Source organism: Camelus ferus, chromosome 35 (assembly GCF_009834535.1).
Source record: "Camelus ferus isolate YT-003-E chromosome 35, BCGSAC_Cfer_1.0, whole genome shotgun sequence".
NCBI lineage: Eukaryota > Metazoa > Chordata > Mammalia > Artiodactyla > Camelidae > Camelus > Camelus ferus.
Genome location: NC_045730.1, coordinates 22183210 through 22210549, shown reverse-complemented (window position 1 = coordinate 22210549; position 27340 = coordinate 22183210). Strand labels below are relative to the sequence as shown.

At 43.9% G+C, this 27340-nt stretch overlaps 1 protein-coding gene and 1 non-coding gene across 3 annotated transcripts; both read left to right on the top strand.

Moving 5' to 3' along the window:
• Positions 1–3082: 3082 nt before the first annotated feature.
• PHYH (phytanoyl-CoA 2-hydroxylase) lies at positions 3083–19465 on the top strand. Of its 2 annotated transcripts, XR_004317370.1 has the most exons (10): positions 3083–3354; positions 7406–7464; positions 8458–8568; positions 9193–9361; positions 11827–11908; positions 13147–13328; positions 15239–15388; positions 17269–17406; positions 18109–18277; positions 19153–19465. XR_004317370.1 is itself a non-coding variant. In XM_032473696.1 (9 exons), exons 1-9 carry the CDS (start codon positions 3280–3282, stop codon positions 19204–19206), a joined length of 1020 nt encoding a protein of 339 aa, XP_032329587.1. In that variant the 5' UTR covers positions 3087–3279; the 3' UTR covers positions 19207–19465. The 2 variants fall into 2 exon arrangements, 1 of the variants encoding a protein (XP_032329587.1); XM_032473696.1 differs by lacking the exon at positions 18109–18277 and having other exon boundaries at positions 3087–3354.
• A 1285-nt stretch (positions 19466–20750) lies between these two features.
• LOC116661638 lies at positions 20751–20868 on the top strand. The gene has a single exon (XR_004317589.1). It is a non-coding gene; the product is annotated as a small nucleolar RNA SNORA43 (small nucleolar RNA).
• Positions 20869–27340: the final 6472 nt, after the last annotated feature.

Sequence of the window (27340 nt, the reverse complement as noted above, 5' to 3'; positions counted from 1 at the left end):
TGAACAATTTAATCCACAGTTTTCTTAGGTCATACTAATTTTCTTAGCTGCTCAAATATGGCTATTATTTTTTTAAAAATCACTTTCTTTAAATTCTGATGCATTCAGGAAAAACTATTCCTTAGATGATTTTGAGAATTGTTGTGTTTCAACACTTGTCTTCAGGGTACGTTCAATATTTGTGTAAACCAAGCACAGTGCCTGAAGAGGGGGAAAAATATAATTCCAAGTTTATAAGAAATGAATAAATATCAAAGGCTGAAAGAGGATGAAATTGTCATTCCTGTGATAATGTTGACATTCCATTAATGTTCGGTTTCAATAGTTCTACAACATTTTTTATTGAGTTATAGTCAGTTTACAATGTTATGTTAATTTCTGGTGTACAGCACAGTTTTTCAGTCATACATGAATATACATATATTTGTTTTCATATTCTTTTTCACCGTGAGCTACTACAAGATCTTGAATATATTTCCCTGTGCTGTACAGTATAAACTTGTTTATCTATTCCATATATACCTGTCAGTATCTACAGATCTCGAACTCCCAGTCTGTCCCTACTCACCCCTCTGCCCCCGGCAACCACAAGTTTGTATTCTATGTCTGTGGGTCTGTTTCTGTTTTACTAAAAATTTTTATTTTAATGACACATAACTAAAGATGCCTATATACGAAATTTCCAAATTGCTATTTAAAAAAAAAAAAAACTAGAAGCATTCATCAAATTACCTCTTTACCTAAGGAGAAATGATTGTTTTAATTCCCTACAGGATCTTAAATGACAATGTTAAACCTAGCATCCCTCTAATTTAAAAAAGGCATTATGGCTACCAGAGGGGAGTGAGGGTGGGGAGGGGTAAATTGGGAGTTTGGGATTTACAGATACTAACTACTATATGTAAACCAGATAAACAGCAAGGTCTTACTGTTTAGCACAGGGAACTATATTCAATAGCTTGTAATAACCTGTAATGAAAAAATACATATGTGTGTGTAACTGAATCACTGTGCTGTACACGAGAAATTAACACAACATTGTAAATTGACTATACTTCAATAAAGATAAAGTAAAATAAGATCTCTATACTAAAAACAAGGCAGAGAAAAATTGGAAGCCCTCAAGGGCTTCCTCATCTCTCCCAAAAATCACAGACTTACACACATCCTTTGTGTAAATGTCTTATGGTAGAGAGGGCAGGGATTTTCACACACTTGTAAAATGAGGGTATTTTAACGGAACAATAAAAATACAAGCGTAGATAGCTTCATCTCATTCCTATTTCTCATGGGTCAGGAAAGGCAATAACTTTCAGGGCCTGTGCAAGCAAATGTCTTGATCTTTAAATAATTCCAGTAGTGGTGAACTGAACTGACATTTTTATTTCTCCCTCCTCCCAGCAGTCCCTACTTTTCACCAAGTGAGGGCAGTAAGGAGACACCTGTTCAACTGTTCCCACTCAGGTCAGGGTTTTTCTCAGGAAGTTTCAGAAAGATGCAGATTCTTTTTCCTGTACCTCCCAAGTTCCAGATACTTCATTTCAAACTATGATAAACATAAGTGCATCTCCCGAAAACCCTTGGCGAGCAACTGACAAGTTCAGGGTTGCCAGCAATGGGACAGGCAGTTTAAGGGGATGAGCTTAAGGAAAAACGAGGGAAGGCCTAGGGCCCTTCTGTTGAGTAAAAGAATCTGGGAGTCTGGGTAAGGAGGAATCATGGAAAAAGAATAAGGAACCCAGAGGTGGAAGCCAAAGGGAAGTTCTTTCTCCCTTCCTCCTTGGAGAAGACAGGGAGGAGCTGATAACTGTCCCCTTGACTCCGTAGTTTCACCACATTATATAAAGGTATCATTAAGAAACGAAGATGCCTCTCCAAGGTGAGACATTCTGAAACTAACTATTTTAAGATAAAGAAACAATTGAAAAATGAGAGAGAGATTAAAAAAAAAAAACAGTGAGATGCTAAGTCAGTCATCTGTAGATACTGGATGGAAAAGAGATCTTACAGAAAGAATTTCTAGTTCTTACAGCCACTATGGAAAACAGTATGAAGATTCCTCAAAAAATTACAAATAGAACTACCGTATGATCCAGCCACCTCAGTTCTAGGTATGTATCCAAAGTAATTGAAAGCAGGATCTTGAAGAGATACCTACACTCCCCTGTTCATGTCAGCATCATCACGGTAGCCAAGACACGGAAACAACCTAAATGTCCATCAGTGGATGACTGGATAAAGAAGATGGGGTGTATACATACACTGGAATGCTATTCAGCCTTAATAAAGAAGAAAGTCCTGCCATTTGCACCATGGATAAACCTTGAGGGCATTATGCTAAGTAAAATAAGCTAATTACAGAAGGACTGAAAACTACCTGATTACCACTTGTATGTAGTATCTAAAAGAGTCAAACTCATGGAAGCACAGAGGAGAATGGTGGTTTCCAGGGGCTGGAGGTGGGGGAAGTGGAGAGGTTGATCCAAGGGTACAAAGGTTCATTCATGAGAGACAGTTCTGGAGATCTGCAGTACAGCATGGTGTCCATGTGGCTAACAATACTTAAAATCTGCTAAGACAGTAGGTCTTATGTTGTGTTCTCACCACACACAGAAAAAATAATGAGATAAAGAGTGTGGCAGGAAACTTCGAGAGGTGATGGAAGTTTATGGCCTGGATGATGGTGATGGCTTCACAAATAATTATTCCCAAACTCACTGAATTGTAAAAAATCAATCAATCAATCTAGTTCTTTAGGAAATTTAAGATTATACTAGACTAGGCTCAGACATTTCAGGGAGCCATTTATTTCCTACACTTTTCTTTATTTTTAATGGCCAGCCAAACTGTTTCTAATATTTCGGATTGGATTCCCACTAAATTAAACGCCTCTTTTGGAAATACATGTTACTGCTAGGGTTGAACATCTGAATTTTCATTCCTTCACAGCAGCTTCAAGGTCAGTCATGTGGAATAAAATAGATCTGAACTATGCAATGAAGAATGTGAGTCATGTTCTGGCTCGATTTCCTCCTGGGCGACCTTGACGCAGTGACCGTGCCCTTACGGCCGAGGCTTACTGCGCAGTTTGACGGGGATGACCTGTGGATCTCCTGGAAGCAGGGCGTGCACCCAGCAGGGCAGCCAGGGGGCGCGCCCAGGGGCCCAGCGGCCTCGGCCGCGCGGCGTGCGCCCCGGGACCTCCCCGCCCCCGGAGGCGGGGCCGCTCGCAGAGTCTACTGGGGCCGAGGCCTGGCCGCTGGTGTCCCCGCGGAGGCCATGGACAAAGATCGCGCCTCTGCCCGCCTGCGCATCTTGCTGCGACACCTCGGCGGCCGCTCGGCCGGGGCCGTCGTATCCTTTGGGTGCTTGGGGCTGGAGCTGGGGAGGTGGTGGCTTTCCGGGCGCATCCCGCAGCCGCCGCGCCGGCTCTTCCCCTGGCTCCACGCCCTCGTCCCGGTGCTGGGCGCCTCTCTGGGGCCCGGGGGCGGGGGCAGGTGCGTCCCTGGTCCCTGGCGGGGGAGGCGGGGTCTCTCCGCCCGGCAGGCCGTGCCTGCTGGCCCCAGCGGCCGGAGCGGCGTCGCTGCAGCTTCCGGGCCTTCTCGGTGCCTCTGGCCCCCGGCTTTGGGAGGGGAGGGTGGGAAGACGGTCCCAAGCGGGCCTGCTCCCTGCTGCCTTGCCCCCTCCTGCACTTGGCCCGCCTCATCGCCGCGGCCGCCCGGGGACCGAGACCGAGACCGAGACGGTGACGCGGGCGCAGGGCTGCCTGGAGCGTCGGCGGCGGGCGGGGGCGCAGCGCCCTCTCGGGGCGGGACCGCCCGGCGGCTCTGCCTTCCCGGGGAGGCCGGGCGGCTCTCACTCGGCCTCCGGGAGGAGGGCTGGGCGTCGTGGGTCCGCGCCTCGCCACGCCTTCGGACGGCAGTCCCGGCAGAATGTGGTTCCTCCGTCTTTGGATCCCGAGACCCGTCACTGTGTGGCTCATAAATCATGTCGCTCTGCAGATTTGTTTTTCCTGCTCAGATTAAGTGTAGTCATCCAGGGCGAACTTTTGGAAGCTCAACAGAAAACGGCCTGGGATTTTTTTTTTTCCCCTTCGGCGACCTGGTTAGCTTCTGTTTTGTTGTGTTTAGGATCCTGAAATCTGCCCTATGACGATTTTTACTGGTTGTTTCTTTCACTTTCACTGTTGCTCTCCCGGCTGAGTTCCAAGCCTTCATGTATCAGAACCGTTTGTGCATTTAAAATACCGTCCCCAGACTGAGAAAGGGGAACTCAGGTGATTATGTAATGTCATTTTACGGGCGAGAAAACAGTTGAGGCTAGGAGAGAGGAAAACTGCTGAGCAAGGGCAGTTATCTACAGCGGTGCCACATACTCCGGCTCATGTCGGACCGGCGGCATCAAAATGCTGGGGGTGGCGCCCAGCAACCTGTCTTCACTTGTTTCTGGTACAAGTTCAGTTGTGAGACCCACCTGTAGTACTGGGACTAGTTATAACTGGAACTAGACGAAGGTTTCCGGGCCCAGTCTGTTAACTACTTTTAAAATTTAATATTCTGACCCTGCTGGACCTTGTTATAATAGCGTTGAGCTTAGTTTTTTCATCCGTATTTCCTAGAACAGCAATGTCCGCCCCAACTCCCACTGTGGTGGCAGGGTCCTCTGCCAGCACTGTCCGATGTGGCAGCCACGTGTGGCTGTGAGCACGTGAAATATGACTGGTGCGGCTGAGGGACTGAAGCTTTCATTTTAATCCGTTTCAGTGTACACCGCCAGATGTGGGGAGTGGCTCTGGGTACTGGAGCTCTGCCTGGATTCTCAGGGACTATGTGTGTGGTTTAGGCTTAGGTAGACTACTGGAAATTTTGTCGTCGGAAGGTTTCTTCCCAACCTTCGCTAGTCTCAAGAAAGGTGAATTCTGGAATAAGGAATAATTTTTTAAAACATTTTTTTTATTGAGTTATAGTCATTTTACAATGTTGTGTCAAATTCCAGTGTAGAGCACAATTTTTTGGTTATACATGAACATACATATATTCATTGTGACATTCTTTTTTGCTGTGAGCTACCATAAGATATTGTATATATTTCCCTGTGCTATACAGTATAATCTTTTTATCTATTCTACATTTTGAAATCCCAGTCTGTCCCTTCCCATCCCCCTCCCCCTTTGGCAACCACAAGTTTGTATTCTATGTCTATGAGTCTGTTTCTGTTTTGTATTTGTTTTGTTTTTTTGTTTTAGATTCCACATACGAGCGATCTCATACGGTATTTTTCTTTCTCTTTCTGGCTTACTTCACTTAGAATGACATTCTCCAGGAACATCCATGTTGCTGCAAATGACGTTATGTTGTTGGTTTTTATGGCTGAACAGTATTCCATTGTATAAATATACCACTTCTTCTTTATCCAGTCATCTGTCAATGGACATTTAGGCTGTTTCCATGTCTTGGCTAAGAATAATTTTTTAAAGTATAAAACATTTTTATTATAACATAAAACAATTAAAACATAAAACATTAAAACATTAAACAATTTTTTAAAGTATAAAACATTTTAAGTGCAGGATAAACATAAAGAAGAAAATTAGTATGACCCATAATTCCGTTACTTGCAAACTTGTTGGTGTGTTTCTTTTCTATGCATTTACATAAGTGCATAATTACATATTTAGGACCACACTATATGTACAGGTTTTTGCATCCATTTTTTTTCATATTTACTAGCTTTATATAGTAAATATAGTAAACGCTAATTAGCTTTGTATAGTAAACATTTCCACATGTTAAAAAAATTCTCCAAGAACAACAACAGAAACCAAAACCACAACGCAGGAATAGCAGAGAGATGAAGGGAGCTTTGGAGTGGGAGGCTGCTGTCTGGACCATGCTGGCAGTCACGTTTTGCTGAGAACAGCTGACAAAGAGGTTAACACTCTGCCTTGGCGGGGAAACAGACAGGTGTTAGTTAATTCTGCCTCCTGGCCTGCCTCGCTCCTGGACTATTCTGTTGTCCGTAAATTATATAAAGTTATATGTAAAGACATCTTTCAAAAATGATGACATGATCATGGGAAGTGACACTCTGAAAGTAACTCTTTAAGCTAAAGAAACAATGAAAAAAAAAATGAGAAGAAAAAACCCCAGTGAGAGGCCAACTCAGTTATCCGTGGTGATTACCAGATAGAAAACTAGCAGGAATTTCCAGTTCTTTAGGATATTTAAAATTATACTCTACTGCGTAGATCATATTTTTTTTGGAGTCATTATTTATTTTAATTTATTATTAGACTTTTTTTTTCTTTTGCGAAACCATAGGTCATCTCGAGGCCTCTGAAAGGCTGAATCCCTGCAGACCTTTAAGGCAGCTAGTGCTTCTTTACCCGCCATGGTTCTGCAATTATTTTCCAGCCTCGGTACAACTAAAAGATACAACCCAATCCTATCAGAGTGATTTTTCGACTGGAGGCAGAATCTTGGAATTTGAACTATTGGGGTTTGAAAAATTTGGGGCTTGAAAAAGTTCTCCAGGTAATTCTGATACCCATCACCCCTACCCCATTTGAAAACCAGCGCTTTACGGAGAAGCACTCCACTGAGACAACGTCTCTTCATCTTGAGGACTGACAAACACTTTCTTTCTTTTCTTTCTTTTCTTCTCTTTCTTTCTTTTCTTCTCTTTCTTTCTCTTTCTTTCTTTCTTTCTTTCTTTCTTTCTTTCTTCCTTCCTTCCTTCCTTCCTTCCTTCCTTCCTTCCTCTCTCTCTCTCTTCCTGTCTTTCTTTCTTTTTTTTTTCCTCTTCATTGGAGGTACTGGGGGTTGAACCCAGGACCTTGTGTGTGCTGAGCACATGCTGTACCCGAGCTATACTCTCCCCACAACAAACATTTTCTATAAAGGTAGACTTTTTCTTTTAAATGACCAGCCAAACTGTTTCTAATATTTTGGACGGGACTCTCACTAAATTAAACACCTCTTTTGAATAGCACGTTTCTTCTTATTTCGAGAATGGAAACTTTCCAGTTTTATTCATTCAGTAGCTTAGTGGAAGCAATAGCCACGTGGAATCAAATAGATGGAAGCTATGAAGTACACAGTGTGGGTCAAGTCTCGGCTCAGCCATTTTCTGCTAGGTGTGACCTTGGACCAGTTACTCAGCTCTCCCAGCCTGGGCTTCCTGCTCTGTGTTGCAGGAGTAAGGAAGCTCCCAGCCACCTCCTCAGGCTGTTGTGAAAATGGAGTGATGGAAGCAGCAACGAATCAGAACTTGTGTATGTAGCTAGCCTGCATGATGTCTGTTTAGGACTGGTCTTCCCTTGTGAGAGCCAGTCCAGGGCCTAATGTTGTTTCTACAAAAGGCTGACTCCTAGATTTTACTTTATTTGCCTTAATTCACGTCCTAGATAGCTCAACCCACCTCAGAGGGTGTTTCTCCTGCCAGTTTCCATCCTCAACAATTCCAGTAAGTAGATCAACTTAGAATTTTTAACCATATGGTGTAGATACAGGTTTTTTTCTAGTGGTAACTATGATGCAAAATACATGTTACCTGATGAGACGTCATTATACAAATCCTCCATTTTCAGAACTTGTTCTAATTAGAACAATCGTGGAAAATTTTGAAGATCCTGACTTTAATTTTCTATGTTTATTTTAAACTTCAGAAAGGAAAAATGTCAGAAATGCCTGATTTTTTTTTTTAAATTTCAAGCATTGTATCTCATTTAAATTAGCCTGTAGTTTGGGCACACTGATGTATTAGCTAGTGTCTTTGGTTTACCTTAAATTCCATTTGAAGTGGAAGACATTAATCTCCGTGGAATAGTCTCACAGAGCCACAGTTCCAATCTAGAGGCACGGACTGAGTGATTTGAGTTTGTGCTTGTGTTATATACTTGTTTAGATTTTCTTACTTTGATTTCTTCTGTGAATGCATGAACTAAACAATTAAAGACATACAAATTATTGTTTGTTTCCCATCTGAAAAGCCATACATACTCATTATAGAACAAATTTTAAAATCAGAGAAAAAGGAATTTTTAAAAACTCACCCATAATTCCATCATATAAGGGCAATCACTTTAAAAAATTGTTTCCTTGTGTTTCTTTGCAGGCTTTTTCCCCCCCAAAACATAGTGTCTTGGTTTCACATCATTGTAGTCGTATTATATTACAATAAGCATTGTCCATACTATTACATGTTCTTTGTGTTTAATGCCTGAGCCATAGCACAGTGAGTGGATGTAATAGAGTTAATCATTCTTTCAGTTTTTTTGGTGGCAGTAATTAATGCTTTAGGTTTAAAGCTTTAAAATTTGTTTTGAATTATTTATAGTAAAGTCTTAGAAATAGAAAAGCTGAGTAGAAAAGTACAAATATCTCTCAGGTTCTAGATACATATTGTTAGGTTGTGATTTTTAAATTGGACTTGAGATTTTTTTTTTTTCTCCTTTAGGTATACTCTGGATAATAATGTTCTAAGCCTAGAACAGAGAAAATTTTATGAAGAAAATGGGTTTCTTGTCATTAAAAACTTGGTATCCGACGCTGATATTCAACGCTTTAGGTATAGTAACAAGATTTGCTATTTTACAGGAACATGTATTCTGCGTGTGTAACGGGAATTTGAGTAACTTGTGTGTGTTCAAATGTTTTCTGGGGACCTGGTTTGTCAGGAAGTGGTTAGCACCTGGACTCTGGAGTCAGAGTGCTGGCTTTGACCTTAACCTCACCACTTAACAGTGTCTGTCCTGGGGCAGCTGACCTCTCTACACCTCTGTCTCCAGGTCTGTAAAATGGAGCTAATAATGGTACGTAGGTCCTAGAGTTGTTTTTAGGACTAAATGGGTCAAATAGAATATATTTGGACAGGGCCTGGCGCTTGGTAGTGATATGGAAGTGTCTGTGATTTTATTCAGATGAAATCGAATCACAGAGATTTCCCCCCGACCCGCGTGCTGAGGCACACTGAGTTCTGGTAGGGAGTTCCGGCCTCGCAGTCCGGAGGCAGGCACCTCTGAGTTGGCTATTTTCCTCCTTCTTTTCACCAGAACTATTCAGCCTGGGGTTGGAGGCCACCTTCATGCAGAGAAACCACCCCCCAAATCTTCAAGTCTTTCCACAGAACAAGGCCAGGCAGGTGCTTGGAGCCAGTGGTAAAGTCATGTCATTTGCCAATTTAATTTTCTAGGCGTGAGTTTGAAAGAATCTGCAGAAATGAGGTGAAACCACTGGGACTGACGGTGATGAGGGACATGACCATTACAAAGTCAGAGTATGCGCCGAGTGAGAGAACGATCACCAAGGTCCAGGATTTCCAAGAAGATGAGGAGCTCTTCAGATACTGCACCCTGCCTGAGGTTCCAGCCCTCCCTGCATTTTCTTTCTCTTTCTGCAGCCTCCTGCTTCTGAAGGCTTCTGTTTTCACTTTCGCCCCTCGGGCGGTGGTTCTCAATCAGAGGTGGACATTTGGCAACGTCTAGAGACGCGTTTGGTTGTCGGGCAGGGGGGGTGCTGTGCTGCTGTTGGGGCCCAGGGACGCATAGAATAGCCTCTTTCTCCAAACAGGGAATTATCCAGCCCAAAATGGCAGTAGTGCCAAGACTGACAAAACCTGTTCATAATTTTGCTAATTATTTTTGGTTAAGAAGAGCAGGAATTCTGTGGTAAAGAGAAAGAGAGTCTCTCACATTTGATAAAGGCGTGTGGAAATACTGAGGCTATTTATTGTAAATGCATTTTTTTCCTTTTTGTTTCATGGTCAGTAGAGGTGTGAGTTTGTCTTTAAACTTAAACTAGTTTTTTAGAAACTTATTATTCTTTAAGAGTAATTCATATTTATGAAAGTACCCAAATAGTGCCGAAGGGCATGAAGTGAAAAGTGAGGTCTCCCACCCCCAGCACCGGTCTGTTCAGCTCTTTTGTGTGTTCATCTGGAATTCTTTCAGTCATAAGCAAGCATGTTTGTGCAGCCCCACCTTTGGTATATCACGGGGGCACACCGAGGGGGGGTCACCTTGTTTTTCCACTTACAGTAGATCTGAGACATCTTTCCATGTTAGTAACTATGGGTCTACTTTATACTTTGTGAACTATTGCATAGCTTTCCGTTACATAAATGTACTACAGTTTATGACCATTTATTTAGAATGATTTTAAAGGACACTTTGCATGTAGTATTTATTAGAAATTATAACCCCAGGTGCTATTAGAAAACTTGACTCATGAAGAAAGACTGTACAGGTAAGCCACCTGTGATTTCCAGCCCCTTGGGTTGGGGACAGCGGGGGAAGTGGCCCCTCGGAACCATCCATTCTTCCCAACCTCAAATCCTGTTATGGAAATGGCCGTTGTGTGGGTGGATCAAGGCTAAAAAGCTTGAAAATCACAGGCAATTTGTGGTAGGTTATGCTTTATCAGGACTTTCGGATTTCCCACCACCCTAACGTGTGAACCACGTATTTCCTGGTTCATGCAATGATTTTTAGGACGTAGGCATTATTTTAATAGGCAGGTGCTTATTCTAATGTGTATTGGAAAAGTGAACCAGCACCTCAAACTGAATATTATTAATCAGGATAAGCCTAAGTAAAAGAAGTGAGTTAAGTTAATTTAGGGAAAATATTGGCTAAATATATTGGGAAATTCAGCAGAGCAGGACATGGTGAGGATGGTTCTTGAATGACAAAAGTTTAGAAAATACTGGCCTAAGTGAATCCCAAAATAAAAAAAAAAAATGACCAAACAAACTTCTTATTGAAAAAAACAAGTATGAGGCCTGACTCCTAGGATTATGGTAACATTTCAAGTGTTGCACATGCAGATTACCAGTATTATGCACAAGAGATCAAATAGTGAGAAAGAAAGCAGTAGAATGCGCTTCATTTTTTGGAGTCAGACAGAAATGGAGTTTGCAAACCACCTTTTGCATTTAACTGGCTCTGCCCACTTGGGCATCTCATTAGCCTCCAGCTTGCTTGTATAGGGTGTTCGTGTCAAAGGATCATTCATGAATGGGGGCATTGACTTTCAGGGATTATTGTGAGGCTTAAAGGGTGATTAAAGCCCCTGGCCGCAAGTCGGCATTCGATGGTGGGTCCTTTCTGCTCTTCCCCCCTTCCAGGTGGGTCCGATGCAGGAGGTAGCCCTCCCTCACCCGCGCCCACCACAGTGTACTCCTTAAAGCATGGTCTCCGCCACAGTGGCCCACGTTGTTGTGTGTTCAGCGTCTTTCTTCCCACTAGAATATGAACTCCATGAGGGCAGGGATCTGCTTGTCTTGTTCACTGTTGTGTCCCCATTTCCTGTCCCTCTGCCTGGTTCATCGACCTCGGGAAATAGTTGCTGATTGAACGGCTGGCTGTGCTGGCTGTGAAGTGGCCCCCGAGCCCGCTCTTCCCTCGGGGCTGCTCGTGGCAGCTGCAAGACTGTTGGGTCCTTTCAAGTCCCTTCTTACAAAGAGTCTCTGTGAAGGAAGAGGGAAGCTGCTTTCTCTCTGGGCACCTGCAGATGACAGCTTTGGTTGAAAGGAGGGTATTCCTGTCCTGTGCCATTGACACATCACAGAAACCCATGTCTTTCTTGGAGAAAAAGCAGTTGCTTTCCCAGCTGGCTTCAAAAAGCCTGCTTAATTCAGAGTGTTGTAACTTTCCAGTGATTTCCAGTTGGTGACTTTTCTATGGTTTGTTTGCAAGGTTGTGAAATAGCGATCGATTTTTTTTTTTTTTAACTCTTGCCATCTGGGTTCTTGCAAGTTGTACTTTGTGCCACTTGCCTGTCCTGGGCATCTGATTTCTCATGAACTTTTTTCCCCCTTCTCCCTTAGATCCTGAAATATGTGGAGTGCTTCACTGGACCCAATATTATGGCCATGCATACGATGCTGATAAACAAGCCTCCAGATACTGGTAAAGAGCTCTTATTTGTCAAGGAAAAGCAAAAAAAAAAAAAGTGTTTAATTATAAAGTACATAAGGTTGATGTTCTAACTATAGCAGTGTGAACAACTTCGCATAAATGAATATGTGTACTTTTATTTAAGTAAGTCTTAAAATAGCTTACGTCATAACAACATTGAAGTATAATAATGATTTCAGATGGTAATGTAGGGTTATCGCTGGATTTTCAGACAACTGGCTTCTGAAAGATGCAGTTGAATAAACACTGTACCACAGGCTTCCGTTACTCAACACCTCTAAGCTGTGTGACCCACTCTCTCCCATGTGAGAGCGTGGATTCTGCCTTCCTCATTGGTGGACATTATTATCACTAACAAAATTAAAACTGTTCCTATAAATCACATATCATAGTTATTCTTAAAATTTCCTGTGCTTGCTCAAATGTAGCTTCTGAGACCTCCCTCCCAGAAAGGCTGATTCAGAAAACAGAACTCAGGAATCTGCATTTTATTAACCACCCCCAGAGATTCTAATGCAGATGGCTCTTGGTCCACACTGAGAAATTCAGCTGTACCAGCAGTAGTGGTAAATTGGCTATTAGAGATCCTTGGTCCTTACTAACTTTTTCCTGATGGTCGGGAGGGGTTTGTGTGACAGGCCTGTAGCTTAACATCACCAAGTCTTTCCCTCCATGGATGTCTTGCGTGGAGAGATCTGGTGGCCCTGGGGAACCACGTTCGGAGGGAAAAACTAGGGAAAAATGTAAATGTGGTCACAGCATCTCTGGTTCTACACAGTGATTGCACACCAAATGCTTCCAGTGTGGTGGGGAAACCTGAGAGGCCTTTTATTTCGTTAATTAATTAATATATATTTTTTTGTATTAGCCACTTTGAAGGCTATTGGAGGACCTCAAATTCGACCACTCTCTTTAATTTAATTAAACTTTTAGGGGGAATACCAGAGTTGCAAAGGAATAAAACACAGTAGAGATGATGACTTATGCACAGCTTGTTAGAAAACACTGCAAGAAGGACTTGGCTACCAGAAACCCAGAAAGAATTACGGGATCTGGAGTCACTGTGCTGACTCAGTGCTCCAGTTTGGTGCTTCTGTCAGGGCTGGTTTTCTTTAGCTTTGTGTCATGTTTGGCTTTTGTGGGGACGGGCCACCGTTCTGGCTTTTCAGGCAGAGGGAAGGAATTCTGAGGCTCGAGTTTGCTGACTTTAACGGCGGGCTTGGCTTCAGGCAGGAAGACATCCCGGCATCCCTTGCACCAGGACCTGCACTATTTCCCCTTCCGGCCCAGCAGCAGCATCGTCTGTGCTTGGACGGCCATGGAGCACATTGACCGGAGCAACGGCTGTCTGGTGGTGCTCCCAGGCACACACAAGGGCACCCTGAAGCCACACGATTATCCGCAGTGGGAGGTGAGTCTGCCTGACAGCTGCATCTTGATCAGAATCTTTTGTTGGTTTTGATTTCACATCAGTACATGTAAGGAGCTTTGCCAACAAGATGGCATACCTTTTCTTAGCAAAACGTTGTTCTAGGATTTCGGATGAGGGTCAGGGAAAATTCAAGGATGTCAGATAAAATGATCGTCTGTGTTCTTTTAACAAGTGTTTGAAAGCCAACCAATGAGGCGAACTTTGGTGGTGCTGTGTGGGATCTGAGATGATAAAACCTCACTGCAGAGATAAGACATAAACATGGCACTACCAGATGTGTGTGCCAAGTAAGTCTTAACACACTGACTGGTAGCTCTTGGAGTAAGAAAGAGGGTCTCCTTCCAGCTAGAGAGACCAGCAGAGAGAGGCTCTGGGGAGGGCTGAGTAGGATTCCGTTCTGTGGCTGTTCCACGGTTTACAGTTCAGCTGGCGATGCTGAAGGACTGTTAAATGTGTTGGAGCCCATGAGTGATGAGATCAAAGCAGATCTTCGAGAAAGATACCCTTGTGGTCTGGTACAGAATATATTGCAGGTGTAGGAGTCCAGAGGCAGAGAAACCAGAGAGGAGACCCTTGGTGTTTCAGGGGTAAGGAAATAAGGTCTTATAACCCCATTATGATGATCAGAATGGGAAGAGCACCTGTTGTTAAGGCAGGATGAAAGGATGTGGTTCTGTACAAAGTGAAGAATGTGGCTTTGGAACTTCTGTGTCAATTAGTTAGAGTTCTTTTTTTTTTATTATGTATTTTTTTTAATTGAAGTATAGTTAGTTTACAATATGGTGTCAGAATTCTTGCACTGAGGATTAGTGCTAAATGAAAACATTTGAGTCTAGATTCTGATATAAAATCTGAAATTCATCAAGTTGAGGTTTAGGGAAGGTTGGTGCAAGTAACAGAAGTGGGCGCTCCCTGACTTAAGCCGCAGGTGCACGCTGAGTCCGTGGAAAGGCTGGCTGCTCTGGGAGGTAGGAAAGCTGGAGTCCTTGCTGGGTAGGAACAGTTGGGGTGGGGCACCTGGCATGGGCAGCTGAACTCTGATATGTCTGGTCTCTTTGATCCTCTGCTCAGATTCAAAGTGGTTGCAGTCGGGGTTCACATTGGCTTATCTTGGTCACATAACCACCCAGGGCAGGAAAGAAGTTCACTGGATCAAAGTCTCAACACAGAATAGTAAGGAAGTAGTTATTCCCCAGAAGGAATCTGGATTGGGGATAGTCTTAGGAAAGGAAATGGGATCCAAAAACCCATAAAGGCTTATACACTTTAAGTCACTTCTCATTTTAGTTTCTCCCATAAAGACATAACCATTACATAAAGCAATAACTAACTTCTGAAATAGTTATAAACAAACACAGTGTTTTACTTCACTGTCCTTCTTTCTTTACTCTGGACATGAGTAGTTTATGAGCTCAGGAAAGTTGAGTATTTTCTCTCGCCTAGTTTGGGAGAGTAGTTTCTCAGAGATATCCTGAGCAATAGAGAATGACTGATGCAAAGTTCCAGGTGAAGAGAATAGCATGCTGGGAAAGAACAGTCATGGGTTGGTCTGGAAAGGTGGTCTCCTGTGTTACCGCAAAATGCAAAGCTGATCTTGAGCTTCACTTATTTTCATACCTTCAGTGATGAAGGGTAGGTGGAAATTCCAAAATTTTCATTTGGTCTAAAAAAAAAAAAAAAAAAGTCCATGATTTGAATGTCAACAGGGAGCCTTCTAAAACCAGTCATCTGAGAAGCTTTTGTATACTTAAGTTGTTTTCTTTTTCAACCTAACTTATTTCTTTCTCTTGGAAGAACTTAGAGAGACTTTGTTTTTCCTGGTGAGTCATTGATCAGGTTTTAACCGTTGGCTTCCTCACATACAGACCTGGCTCTTCTTCTGTATTTAGGGAGGAGTGAACATCATGTTCCATGGGATCCAGGACTATGACAAAGACAATGCCCGGGTGCACGTCATAATGGAGAAGGGAGACACCGTTTTCTTTCATCCTTTGCTCATCCATGGATCCGGTCGCAACAAAAGTCAAGGATTCCGGAAGGTACATGTTAACATTACTGCCTTCTTTCCGAAGATGAATGTGTTACAAACAGAAATGTCAAAATATATTAAAATCTAAAAGATACGTGACTTTTAACTGATCTGGCCTTTAGTCCAGTATGTCAACCAGGAAATAAGATTTGCCTCCCTCATGCTGTTTTGCTCATATCAGAAAGAAGCCAGGTGGCCTCAGGCTTCCAGCCCTACTGATACTGAACCACGAAGGGTCACAGAATTGCTTCAGAGCAAGAGCTTCCTTGGCAGCTGAGAGCCTGTGTCTTCAGAGGCTACAACAATGGCAGACATACTCACATAATCAAATTTGGAATGTGTATACTCGTAGAGGAGGGAAGGTTGTAATATGATTGCTGTTGGGAACAGTATTACTGATAGAAAACAAAGATCAGACTTGGTCACCCAGAAATCAGGTTTAGCAGCCAGCCGTGTTAGCTGAGTACCCTCAGCTGCGGAGTGTTTTCAACTTAATTTCATTGCTTACATTAAAAACTGACAAAATTTCTCATAAATTCCCAGATTTCTTGCTTCTCTAAAATCAAGCAGATCTGTCAGTGGCGTGGGCTCACATTTCCCCCTGATAACATGGCTGTTGGTATTGAATACTGGGGGCCTCTTTGGGACCGAGTGAAGCTTTCCAGTTTATCACAACTCGTTGTGTCTCCCTGAGGCCCAGGGTTAGTTGCCAGATTTCGTCTTCCATTCGTTCATTTTTCCACCAGGCTCAGAGGAACGGGATGAGGGTGTGGTGAGAAGGCGCTCTCCTCTGGGGCACCAAAAAACTCAGCAATCCAGTTAACTAATATTTTAATGCAGTATTTTAAAAAAAATCAAAATTAACGCCCCTAAATCCATGGTGATCACCATGCCAACATTTTAAATAAAGACAGGATCAGACTCCACTAGTGTAACCCTCTGAACCATGCGTATGGGGGGGTTCAGGTGCAACGCTGGAAATAATGTCTGAGTTTAACATACCGAATTTGTAATTTCTCAATATTTTTAAACCGCTTTAATGTTTGGGAAAATATTACTCATTAAAATACATAAAAACAGGTAGGTAGGAGCGCACATCTTGTCCTTTTGACTCAGGCTCCGATATGGCTTGGAATGTCACTGGTGCTTCCATGGGACATGGAGTTTTTGACTCAACTGCCTAGAAATTTGATGTTTCGGGCAGAGTAGGAAGCTCTTCTGATGAGTGTGACCCCCCCCTAAGATGACTAACTTGGGTCTAGGAAGGTGTGCTTTAACCACTGACTTGCAGCTGAGATGGGTTTACAGAATGGGGCAAAACCAAATAACACCCATCTTACCTTCAGAAGGAAGTAAGTTAGGTGTCGTTTGTAAACGCTGTCAGACTTTAAATGTCCTTTTGATTCGAGAGGGAGGTGTGTGTTTTATTTTCCTTTACACGGTATTTTCAGTTTCCCTTCCACCCCATAGTCTGTGGCCACTGAAATACCAACTCATTAGAGACTCGACAGAGTAACTTCTATAACTGGGGGTATGAAAATCCCTGGAATACATTCCTCTCTAGGATTAGAAAAATCAAATGCTAACAAGTTAAAGACTCCTTGCTGATGGAAGTATGTTCCCTGCCCCCATATATACCTTTGGAAAACAAATAAACACAGCTAGATAAAAACTTGTAATTTCCCAATTAGCCTTTAGCTGGGGGGGAAAAAAAAGCAATTCAGCCATCAAGAAATGGATTTAGGACATATGAGAACAGCATCCAATCTAGAAATCAAATCCTCAGTGAAAGAACTGACTTTCTCAAAGAAGAATCCTTGCTTGGTTGCTGGTGTTAATGGGATGTTTTATTTTGTTTTTCCTGACATGAATTGGGTTCACTTTGCACAGGCAATTTCCTGCCACTTTGCAGGTGCTAACTGCCACTATATCGATGTGAAGGGCACCAGTCAAGAAAATATTGAAAAGGAAGTTTTAGAGGTAGCCAGGAAACGCCATGGAGTGAACGATGCCAGCCTGAGCCTGAAGGTATGTTTGTATGAAATGACAAAGATCTTGGGGGTGGTGTGGGGGGCAGTGTAGCTCAGTGGTAGAGCGTGTGCTTAGCATGCACAGGGTCCTGCGTTCAGTTCCCGGTACCTCCATTAAGAAGTAATAATAATAAAAATTTTAAAAAGATCTTGGTGTTTGCTTTTCTTCAGATGTTTAGTAACTCTCCTATGATGCCACATGGGGGGAGATCTCATACCAGAAAGCAGTTCTCCAGCAGGTGATCGTGTGGGTCAGTTTGCAGGCGGAGTTCAGTGAGAGCCTGCGTGTGGCAGGGATGGCAGGTCCCTGGCGCTTCTCCGCAGCCGGCCTTAGACAGCTTGTCTCGTGCTCTCTTAGCTGATACGCATCCCCTGGAGATTTATTTTTAACTGGTGGACATTACATGCTGCTGCTGATCAAGTTATCAGCCAAGGCAAATAGACAAACATTATTTGCGTTGTAGAGAGAACTTAGCCTCTGAACCAAGAAGCTGATCCTACTTTTAAAATCTGCATTAAATGATCATAAATGCATGCGTCTCCTATGGGGGTGACATGACCCCCAGACAGACGGAGTGTAGTGATAACTGGGCCTCCTGGTACTTTGAAGAGCCACACACACCAGTGGCAGGCTGCTGTCTTCTGAAGCAACCTTGCAGCTCAAGAATCTTCCTCCGCCCTCAACCCCTTTTCTTGCTAGAATCTATGAATGTATCCCGTATCTGAAGATGCTCTGACTTCACGTCTGCACATCCTACAAAGTCTTATCCTTCTCAGTTTGTCCAGTACTTAAACGCCTTACAAAGGCAACATACTCTGCCAACTGGAACTTCCATCCAACACTCTGAATTTTAAAGCAGGAAAAAAAAGTGCGTATTATGTTTGAGGCGTGTCGAGTTTGTGCTAAATGAATCAGGCCCTGTACTTTCTGTCCTTCCGCTTCATTGGCTTTACTTGGAAGAACAACACTGACTTCTGCTACACACAGTTCTTTGGGACACAAACACGTTCATATCCCTTTTCTCCTTTTCTTTACCAAAACCGAGTGGAGCAATCATTATAGCTTCATGCTCTTAGTGAGAAAATAAAAAGCTTGAGAAGTTGGCATCGTAACATAAGTGACAGATTTTACAGTCAGCTCCAATCCCAAAATCATTCTTCCCGCCGTAGCTTGCTTTCGCCCCAAATAAACAAGAAACTATGAATTGTTTTATTAGGAACAAAGAAGAAGGGGTAGGGGGAAGCAAACACCCCAGCAGCCCGTCATTGCCATGATGATGATCTCATCAGGAGTGGATGCCTCCGCACAGGGCAGGCGGACATCACAGAGGGAAGCAGGAGCTGGGGAGTAAACTGTACCGTGACCAGACCTAGCGGCCAGTTCCCACACCTGTAACCAACAAGGCGCCAAGTGCGACAGGGCTGGGGACTCACTGTCTTGGCTTACTAAACATGACTGTAGACGCTGGCCAGGAAATGAACTGGAGTCTCAGAATGCGGTTTATTTACTAAGGACTATTGTGGTGTCTTTCTTTTTGCTTTGCTTGCTTGCTTTCCTTCTTTCCTTTTCTTTCTCTGTTTCTTCCTTCCTTTCTTTCTTTTTCTTTCTCCCTTTCTTCCTTTCTTTCTTTCTTTTCTTCCTTCCTTCCTTCCTTTCTCCTATTTAACTATTTGTAGATGCTAGAAAAGTCTACTTTGGCCTGTAGTGAATAGGTACATTCATCGTGTTTGGCATTATTTCCAGGATGTCTGGATGCTGCGAGCACGCCTTGTGAAGGGACAAAGAGTCAACCTTTGAAAAAGCCTTTGCGTGAACTCTTAAAGAAAACCAAGACGGAACAAGGTGTCCAAGGAAGATGTTTTCTCAACGAGATAATGTAATCTTTGTCCACTTACTAACAAAATCAAAGTGCATGGATCAGGGTACTTAATTGCAGACGGGCAATTTTGCAGTATGGTGGTGGAGTGGCTTTGATGGATGTAAAAACAGTAAAAATGAAATATTACCGTTTTAGGAAAACTTGGGGTTGCAGCTAATAAAAGTGATTGATGTATGACTGGCGTGTTAAATCACTTTCTTTCATTCAGTTAGCTCTTTACCCAAGCCGAAAGTAATGCTCTGAAGTACAGTGTATTGAGATGTGCATCCTTCTCCTGAAAAACCCACCACCTCACAATTTTATGTCATGAGAGGCTTCTTCTCAAATCTGGAACAATGTACATTATAGGCAGTTAGTGAAGGGCCTAAGGAAGACATCAGGGAGTAAGAATAAGGGTGGACACACATGTTCTGACACAGGATTCCTTCCAAGACTTCTCCATTCCAACCACCCTCCTTAAAACATTAGACTGGATCTTTCCAACTCTTTTTAAAGAATGAAGATGAGGGTAACTTCTTGAGCAGGACAGCGGAAAACCTTCAGCATTTATGAGTGAAACCTAACGTCTCAAGATCCGGGGAAAGTTTTCAGATATTTTCGGTTTGAATTTCCAGTCGGCGTGGACGGGGGGAACTTAACAGAGCACTATTTTTCTGCACCAGCTGCGGGTGGCAAGGAGACATAGTCCTTTAAAAAAAAAAAAATCTAGTTCGAGCTTTAATGAGAAAAAAAGAAAATAAGAGAGTCTCATGCCGTTCGGCCAAACACACGTCTTCCTAAATCTAGTTTCACCGTTTTTGTCTGTTTCTCTGTAAGGACACCCAACTTAAGCTCAGGTCTAGCCAGAAATTAGGGAAAATAAGAGAATCACTAACAAGGTCTAAGGATTATGCAACAATTGGAAAGAAAATGTATATGAGGCAAGTCAGTGTGAACAGCGTGTATGGAGCACTGCTCTGCAATAAACTTTTGAAACTAATTTTAAATTTAAAATAAATTTGAAAAAATAGACTTCAGTAGGAAAACCAGACAGCAGAATTTGTCATTTCCCTTGCGCATTTCTGAGTGACCACCAGCTCCAACTAAACAATCGGGAAACAATTCATTTCCCATCTTATCTGTGTCCCTTTTGTCCATGAGTTCATTTAACAAATATCCAAGCATCTGTTACTGAATCACGTTTGTTTTCCCCCAGTTTCTAGAAAGGTTTTTTCAAGCCAAAAGGCTGAGATGCTGAGGTGAGCAGCAAAGAGGGGCTACAGAAGAACAAGATCTCAGCTCTGCCTCCCCGAAGGCCAGGGGCTGGGGTGTTTATGGGATAAAGTAGTGGCTGGAGGGACTGAGCGTGGGAGCGTGGGGAAAGGTGATGGGGAAAGGTGTGGTCATCATCACTGTTCCGCCCAGGTGTGACTGAGCTACACCCTCTGCACGTTCAAAAATGGGCGCCCTTAGCTGCCCCACGGATGGCGGACCTGCCGGCACCATGGATGCAGCTGCCCTGCTGCGCGCGTGACGTCGGGGCACAGAGGAAGCGGCCATTTCTACGCTCAGCGCTAAGAATGCTTTGTAGCCGGACAGTACGATTTTCTCCTTCCATAGAGGAAGGCTTGTTGTGAGGATTAAATGAGATGTATGACACATGGCAAGCTTCGGGCACAGTGGGATTGACTCAGAAAGGGTCTCCCTTGGTCATTCAGTGGGTCTGTCTCGGGGGGACTTTGTAGAAGAAAACTTTGGGCAGGTGCGACCTGCTTCCCTGCCTGAGAGCCGCTGAGCCGGTATCAGTGGCCTGTGTCCTGTCCAGACCCGTTCCTCCCTGTGCGGGGTCTGGAGCCACCTGGTCCATGAGCACTTGTGCTGTGAGGACCCTTGACAAGGAGCAGGAGGCGGTTTGGTCATTCTGGAAGCAGCGCCAAAGGGTTGCTCCTGGCCTTTGCCCTGTGGGTGAGGCAGAGTCAGGCCCCTGTGTGGAACCCATCAATGGGCCAACCACAACCTTATAAATGATCATCCAGACCAGGGCCCTGGAGGGCAGAGGGGGCTGTGGCCCCCTGTCATGTGGAGGGCTCAGTTTGCTATTGAGGGTTGAACAAAAGCTGTAGGTGACTGGCCCTCAACCAGTGTGTCCCTCCCAGGGCATGTGGCAGGGGGCAGGTGGGAGGGGTCCCCATGCTGGCAGGGCAAAGGTTAACAAACCTGCTGTAGAAAAACATGGTTTGGGGGGATTCACTGATGAGATTCCATGTCTCAGGGAAAAAAAAAAAGGGCGCTCTTAGCACCATCTGAGGGTGGAGTTTTCAGCCCTCCTCTGACTCCAGACTCGCGCATGCCTGTTGGAGAGTCAGTGATCCTATCCAGTCTTAACCGGCTCAGCTTGACCGAGACACAGCTGGCTCCAAGTTCTGGGAAAACAACTGGGGCTACATGCCAGGTGGAGGGCATGCAAGTCTTCTGTAGCAACAATTAGAAGGACCTTGATTAGTGGAGGCAGGTGAAATGGACTTGACTAATGGCAACACAGTTTCACACCCACTCCTGCTGACAGGACCGAATATGGAAGAAACACTACCAGGAGGCACTTGGGTGGCTCGTTTTGTTTATGGGACCTCCCCCCACTCCCTGGAAAGCTGGGAGTCAATGTCAGCTGGAAAACAAGGGGCTAGGACAGGATTAGCACCCGATCTTGGCAGAATGAGGAAAAGCCTGGCTTGGCAGTGGGCGGAAGGGGATTTATCCCAGGCTTGTGTTCATTTCACCAGACTCCCATCTAGAAAGGGTATGTGAGGGCCTCACAGCACAGAACAAAACAGCAAGGATTCTCCTCTTCTACAGTTGGGACTAAGCCGAGGAAAACCAGAAACCTTTGCTCCTGGTATATGCTTGGAGTTCCCCTTTTAAGCCACAGAGTAAATGAGTTTGAGAAGCTTAAGACTGCATCAACCAGACATGGTAACTTTTCCTAAAACCAATTCTAGTAGCACAGTTCTGTGGTTCAAACCAGCTCAAACTGTACCTGTGCAAAGCCTTTCCTTACTAACCCAGCGCAGCCTGAATCTCTCTCTCCTTCCCCTCAATTCCTGTACCCGCCCTGGATGCACAGTGCATCCTCCCCCTCGACACTTAATACGAATTTCTGAAAGTATGATTTTTCCCATTTGTAAACATCCTGCCTTCCCAAATAGAGATGGTGAGACCCTTGAAGGTGCCGTCTACTCCTTTGGGCGCCCCTGCTACCCCTTTTGGTGCCATCACATAGCAGAGCCCTGCTATTTATCGCTTGCTCAATGTGAGCACCAAACTGCTCCTTTGGGAGCGCTCTCTCACATAAGAGAGCATGTCCCTCTTACATACACTTGGCCTGTACAGCCTTGGCATCTGTTTCGGGTTCCAGACATGTTTTTTTTTTTCCTGAGTGTTCCAGCCACTTCTCACCCCTGGCACTCTTCACCAATACCTCTTCCAAATATGTCAGGAGGCAGGAGGCCGGGAAAGGAGATGAGTGTGACTGAGAAGTCTGGTTACTCACCAGAAGCTCCCCAATATGTTTGATTGTGCTGAGGTTGGTATCTATTTTTCAGTTTGATAGTCTTAAAAAATTTTTTTAAATTGTAGTAAAATGCATGTAACATAAAATTTACCACCTTAACCATTTTCAAATGTACAGGTCAGTGGCTTTAAGTACATTCACGTTATTGTGCAAGCATCACTGCCGTCCATCTCCAGAACTCTCTACATCTTGCAAAACTAAACCCCGACTCCTCATTTACCTCTCCCTCAAACCCCTGGTACAGCCATTCCACCTTTCGTCTGGGTGAATTTGATTTCTCTAGGTTCCTCGTGTAAGTAGAATTACACAGCCGGTATTTCCTTCTGTGACAGGCTTATTTCACTTAGCATAATGTCCTCAGGGTTCACCCATGATGTAGCAAGTGGCAGAACTTCCTTTTTAGGGCTGAATAATAGTCTGCTGAATGGACAGACCACATTTTGCTTAGCCATTCATCCATCTGTAGACATGCGGGTTGCCTCCAACTGATGTTGTGAATAAAGCTGCTGTGAATGTGATGGACAGGTAGCACCTCCTCGAGACCCTGCTTTCAGTTACTGTGGGTACATACCCAGAAAGTGGGTCATGATGGTAGTCCTGTTTCTAATTTTTTGAGGAACCACCATATTGTTTCCCACGACAGCTGCACCATTTTACATTCCCACTGGCAGAGCACAAGGGCTCCAGTTTCTCCACATCCCTGCCAACTCTTACTATTTTTTGGTCTTTTTACAGTAGCTGTCCTAGTGGGTGAGAGGCGGTGCTGGGTGAGATATTTCTGACCAAAGTAAAATTCTTAGCTCAGACTTGTAAGGACAGCTGAAAGTTGACCGTGACTTGACAATGACTCCATGATGGAACCCATTTCGAGGAAAGTTAGATTTAAACTAGGAAGTTAGACATGTCAAGAAGACAAGCTGGTGTCATGATGGGGGTGAAGATATATTTTAAAACTGTCTCCCATGTTTATGGGGGACCATGCTAATAAAGCAGGCAAGATTTCTGGTTGACTCAGTCAAAGGAGGAGCAACCTGCACGTGACGGGCAGCGATCATACGGCCTTCTTCTCTGAAGGGCAGATGCTCTTCCACGCCTGGATGCTTTGGAAGAGCAGGGACTCATGGGAAGCTGGAGGGCTTTGGGATTCCAGTTCTGCCACCTCCTAGCAAGTTAACCTCTCTGAACCTGTCTTCTCATCTCCAGAGCAGCAATAATTATGGTTGCCTTATTGGGTGATCAGAGGGAATAAATAGGCTAATATACTGTGGCGGGTACCACTGGGCTGCCTAGATTTTTTTCAGGGATTAAGAATATCTACCTAGCTGTTGGAAATGCTGTCAGCAAGTTTCCTTCAGCTATCAGCCCCTCAGGGATGGCCTCAGCTGCACAGCTGCCTGGGCCAAGGTCACGTCCCTTCCCCATACCCAGTAGCTGGTCCTATGTGGTGGGTATGAAAGCTTATCCTTCTCAGCCCAGTTCAAGACTCAAAAGGGTCATCTCATCTTCAGAAAGTCTCTGAGGGTGCCTATTCCTCTACATTGTGCAAACATAGATAGTCTCAATCTTTATAATTTTTGATATCTAATAAAAAAGTGATACTTAACTGATTACTAGAATTTGTACTTATTTGATAATAATGAGAGTGAAGGTTTTTCTTCTCTTTATAGACTATCTGTGACTGATCTGATGACCACCGGTCTCTTTTTAGGCCCAAGAGTTGACTTTATTCCATAGAAAAGATTTCAGGGGGAGGGTATAGCTCAAGCAGTAGAGCACATGCTTAGCACGCTTGAGGTCCTGGGTTCAATCCCCAGTACCTCCTCTAAAAATAAATAAACCTAATTACTTTCCCCAGCCAAAAAAAAATTTTTTTTAGAAAAGATTTCAAATAGCCATGATGTGGCTGGAATGTCTTGACAGATTAAGCTTCCGTTTCCCTCTCACTCATTTTATGCCTGACCTGGATATTGTAATTCCTCGCCTCGGGATTCGAACAGAAAGCAGAAGCAATGAGATATCAAGTCCCAAACTCACTGAGGGGCACTGTTGTATATGTCCTGTGAGGGAGGGGCTGTGTGTGTGGTGGGGTGGGCACAAGGGTTTGTGTTGGAGTGATGTTCAAAATAATCAGACACCGTGCCTACAGGGATGTGGCACGTCCTGATGGTTTGTGCATTCCCTGAGCAGCGGACACCTCATTCAGTCCCCTGGAAGCTCCTGGGAAAGTGGCCAGACTCCACAAGGGTACTGAAGAAGGCTGGTGCTCAGGCACTGGACGCCTGGTCTCAACCGAGAGGCTGGTCCCTAAGCGTGGCAGGTGGCGCCTGGGTCCTGCAGGCTGGCTCAGTCGCGCCTGCTCTTTCTGGAACAGCACAAGCCCTACTCTCCTTCTGCGGTGCCTTGACTCTGAAAGACGCCAAGGCACTTTTACACGAGGTAGGTGGGTACCGGACCCTGAGGAATGACTGGGGTTGAATTTTCCACCTTCCAAAGGAATAGTCTTAGAATCAAAATTAATTTGCTTTAAGGGGAATAAAGAACTGCTGTATTTCCTATACCCCTGAGTTTGTGTGCTAAGATCACTGCAGAGGGGACTCCAGGAAGTCAGTCTGCCAGAATGAGGATGTGATAGAAGAGCTAAACAGATCAACCACTATACCAGCCTTCCTCTAGGGATCACAGCACTTACCTTCCGTCTGTGGTGGCCTGGACACCCCTACTCAGCCTGGTTGGGATGGGAAGGGATGACCCAGGTGGCTTATCCTCCCCAACCTCCCTGCTTCGTCCTGCCTTGCCGAAGAAAGTAGGTGGAGGTGGTGTCCATCTCTGTCATCATGTTAATTCCCTCCCTGTTCCAACCTGGAAACTTCTCCATCTCACAGTACTTTGGTCTTTGGCTAAGACATTGCCTTTGAACTTTCAATTCTATCTTCTTTCGAAGGACATGGTTGGTTCTGGAAGTTCACAGGGACAAGACTGTTCCAAATAAACACAAGCCACTCTTGGGCTTTAGCGGGTAATGCCATTATCCTGAACAAGGCAGGTCCCATACAGGCCGACCCCCTTTGTCACGTAGTTGGAAGAGGGTTGAGAAGGTTCCTACCTCAAATCACTTTCCACCCACATCTCAAATTCCACCCTAGCCATGAGTTTGAGGACCGAGCCTCCTTCTAGACATTCTCTTTTAAAACTCAAGTACCCCCAGAAGTCCGGCATTAAACCCCAGCATCCTGCCTGGATTGGAAGAATCAATATTGTTAAAATGGTCACACTGCCCAAAGCAATCTACAGATTTAATACAATCCCTATCAAATTACCCAGGGCATATTTCACAGAACTAGAACAAATCATAATAAAATTTATATGGAACCACAATAGACCTAGAATTGCCAAAGCATTACTGAAGAAAAAGAAAGAGGCTCGAGGATTAACTCTCCCAGACTTCAGACAATACTATAGAGCTACAGTCATCAAGATAGTGTGGTGTTGGTACAAAAACAGACATGTGGACCAATGGAACAGAATAGAGAGCCCAGAAATGAACCCACAAACTTTTGGTCAACTGATCTTCGACAAAGGAGGCAAGAATATACAATGGAATAAAGACAGTCTCTTCAGCAAATGGTGTTGGGAAAACTGGACAGCAGCATGTAAAGCAGTGAAGCTAGAACACTCCCTTACACAATACACAAAAATCAACTCAAGATGGATCAAAGACTTAAACAAAAGACAAGATACAATAAACCTCCTAGAGGAAAATATAGGCAAAACATTATCTGACATACATCTCAAAAATGTTCCCCTAGGGCAGTCTACCCAGGCAATAGAAATAAAAACAAGAATAAACAAATGGGACCTAATGAAACTTACAAGCTTCTGCACAGCAAAGGAAACCATGAGTAAAACAAAACGACAACCTATGGAATGGAAGAAAATTTTTGCAAATGAAACTGACAAAGGCTTGATCTCCAGAATATATAAGCAGCTCATATAACTTAATAAGAAAAAAACAAACAACCCAACCCAAAAAATGGGCAGAAGACCTAAATAAGCAATTCTCCAAGGAAGAAATACAAATGATCAAAGGGACATGAAAAAATGCTCAATATCTCTAATTATCAGAGAAATGCAAATCAAAACTACAATGAGGTATCACCTCACACCAGTCAGAATGGCCATCATTCAAAAGTCCACAAATGACAAATGCTGGAGAGGCTGTGGACAAAAGGGAACCCTCCTACACTGCTGGTGGGAATGCAGGTTGGTGCAGCCACTGTGGAAAACAGTATGGAGATTCCTCAAAAGACTAGGAATAGACTTACCATTTGACCCAGGAATCCCGCTCCTGGGCATATACCCAGAAGGTACTCTACTTCAAAAAGACACATGCACCCCAATGATCATAGCAGCACTATTTACAATAGCCAAGACATGGAGACAACCTAAATGTCCATCGACAGATGACTGGATAAAGATGAAGTGGTATATTTATACAGTGGAATACT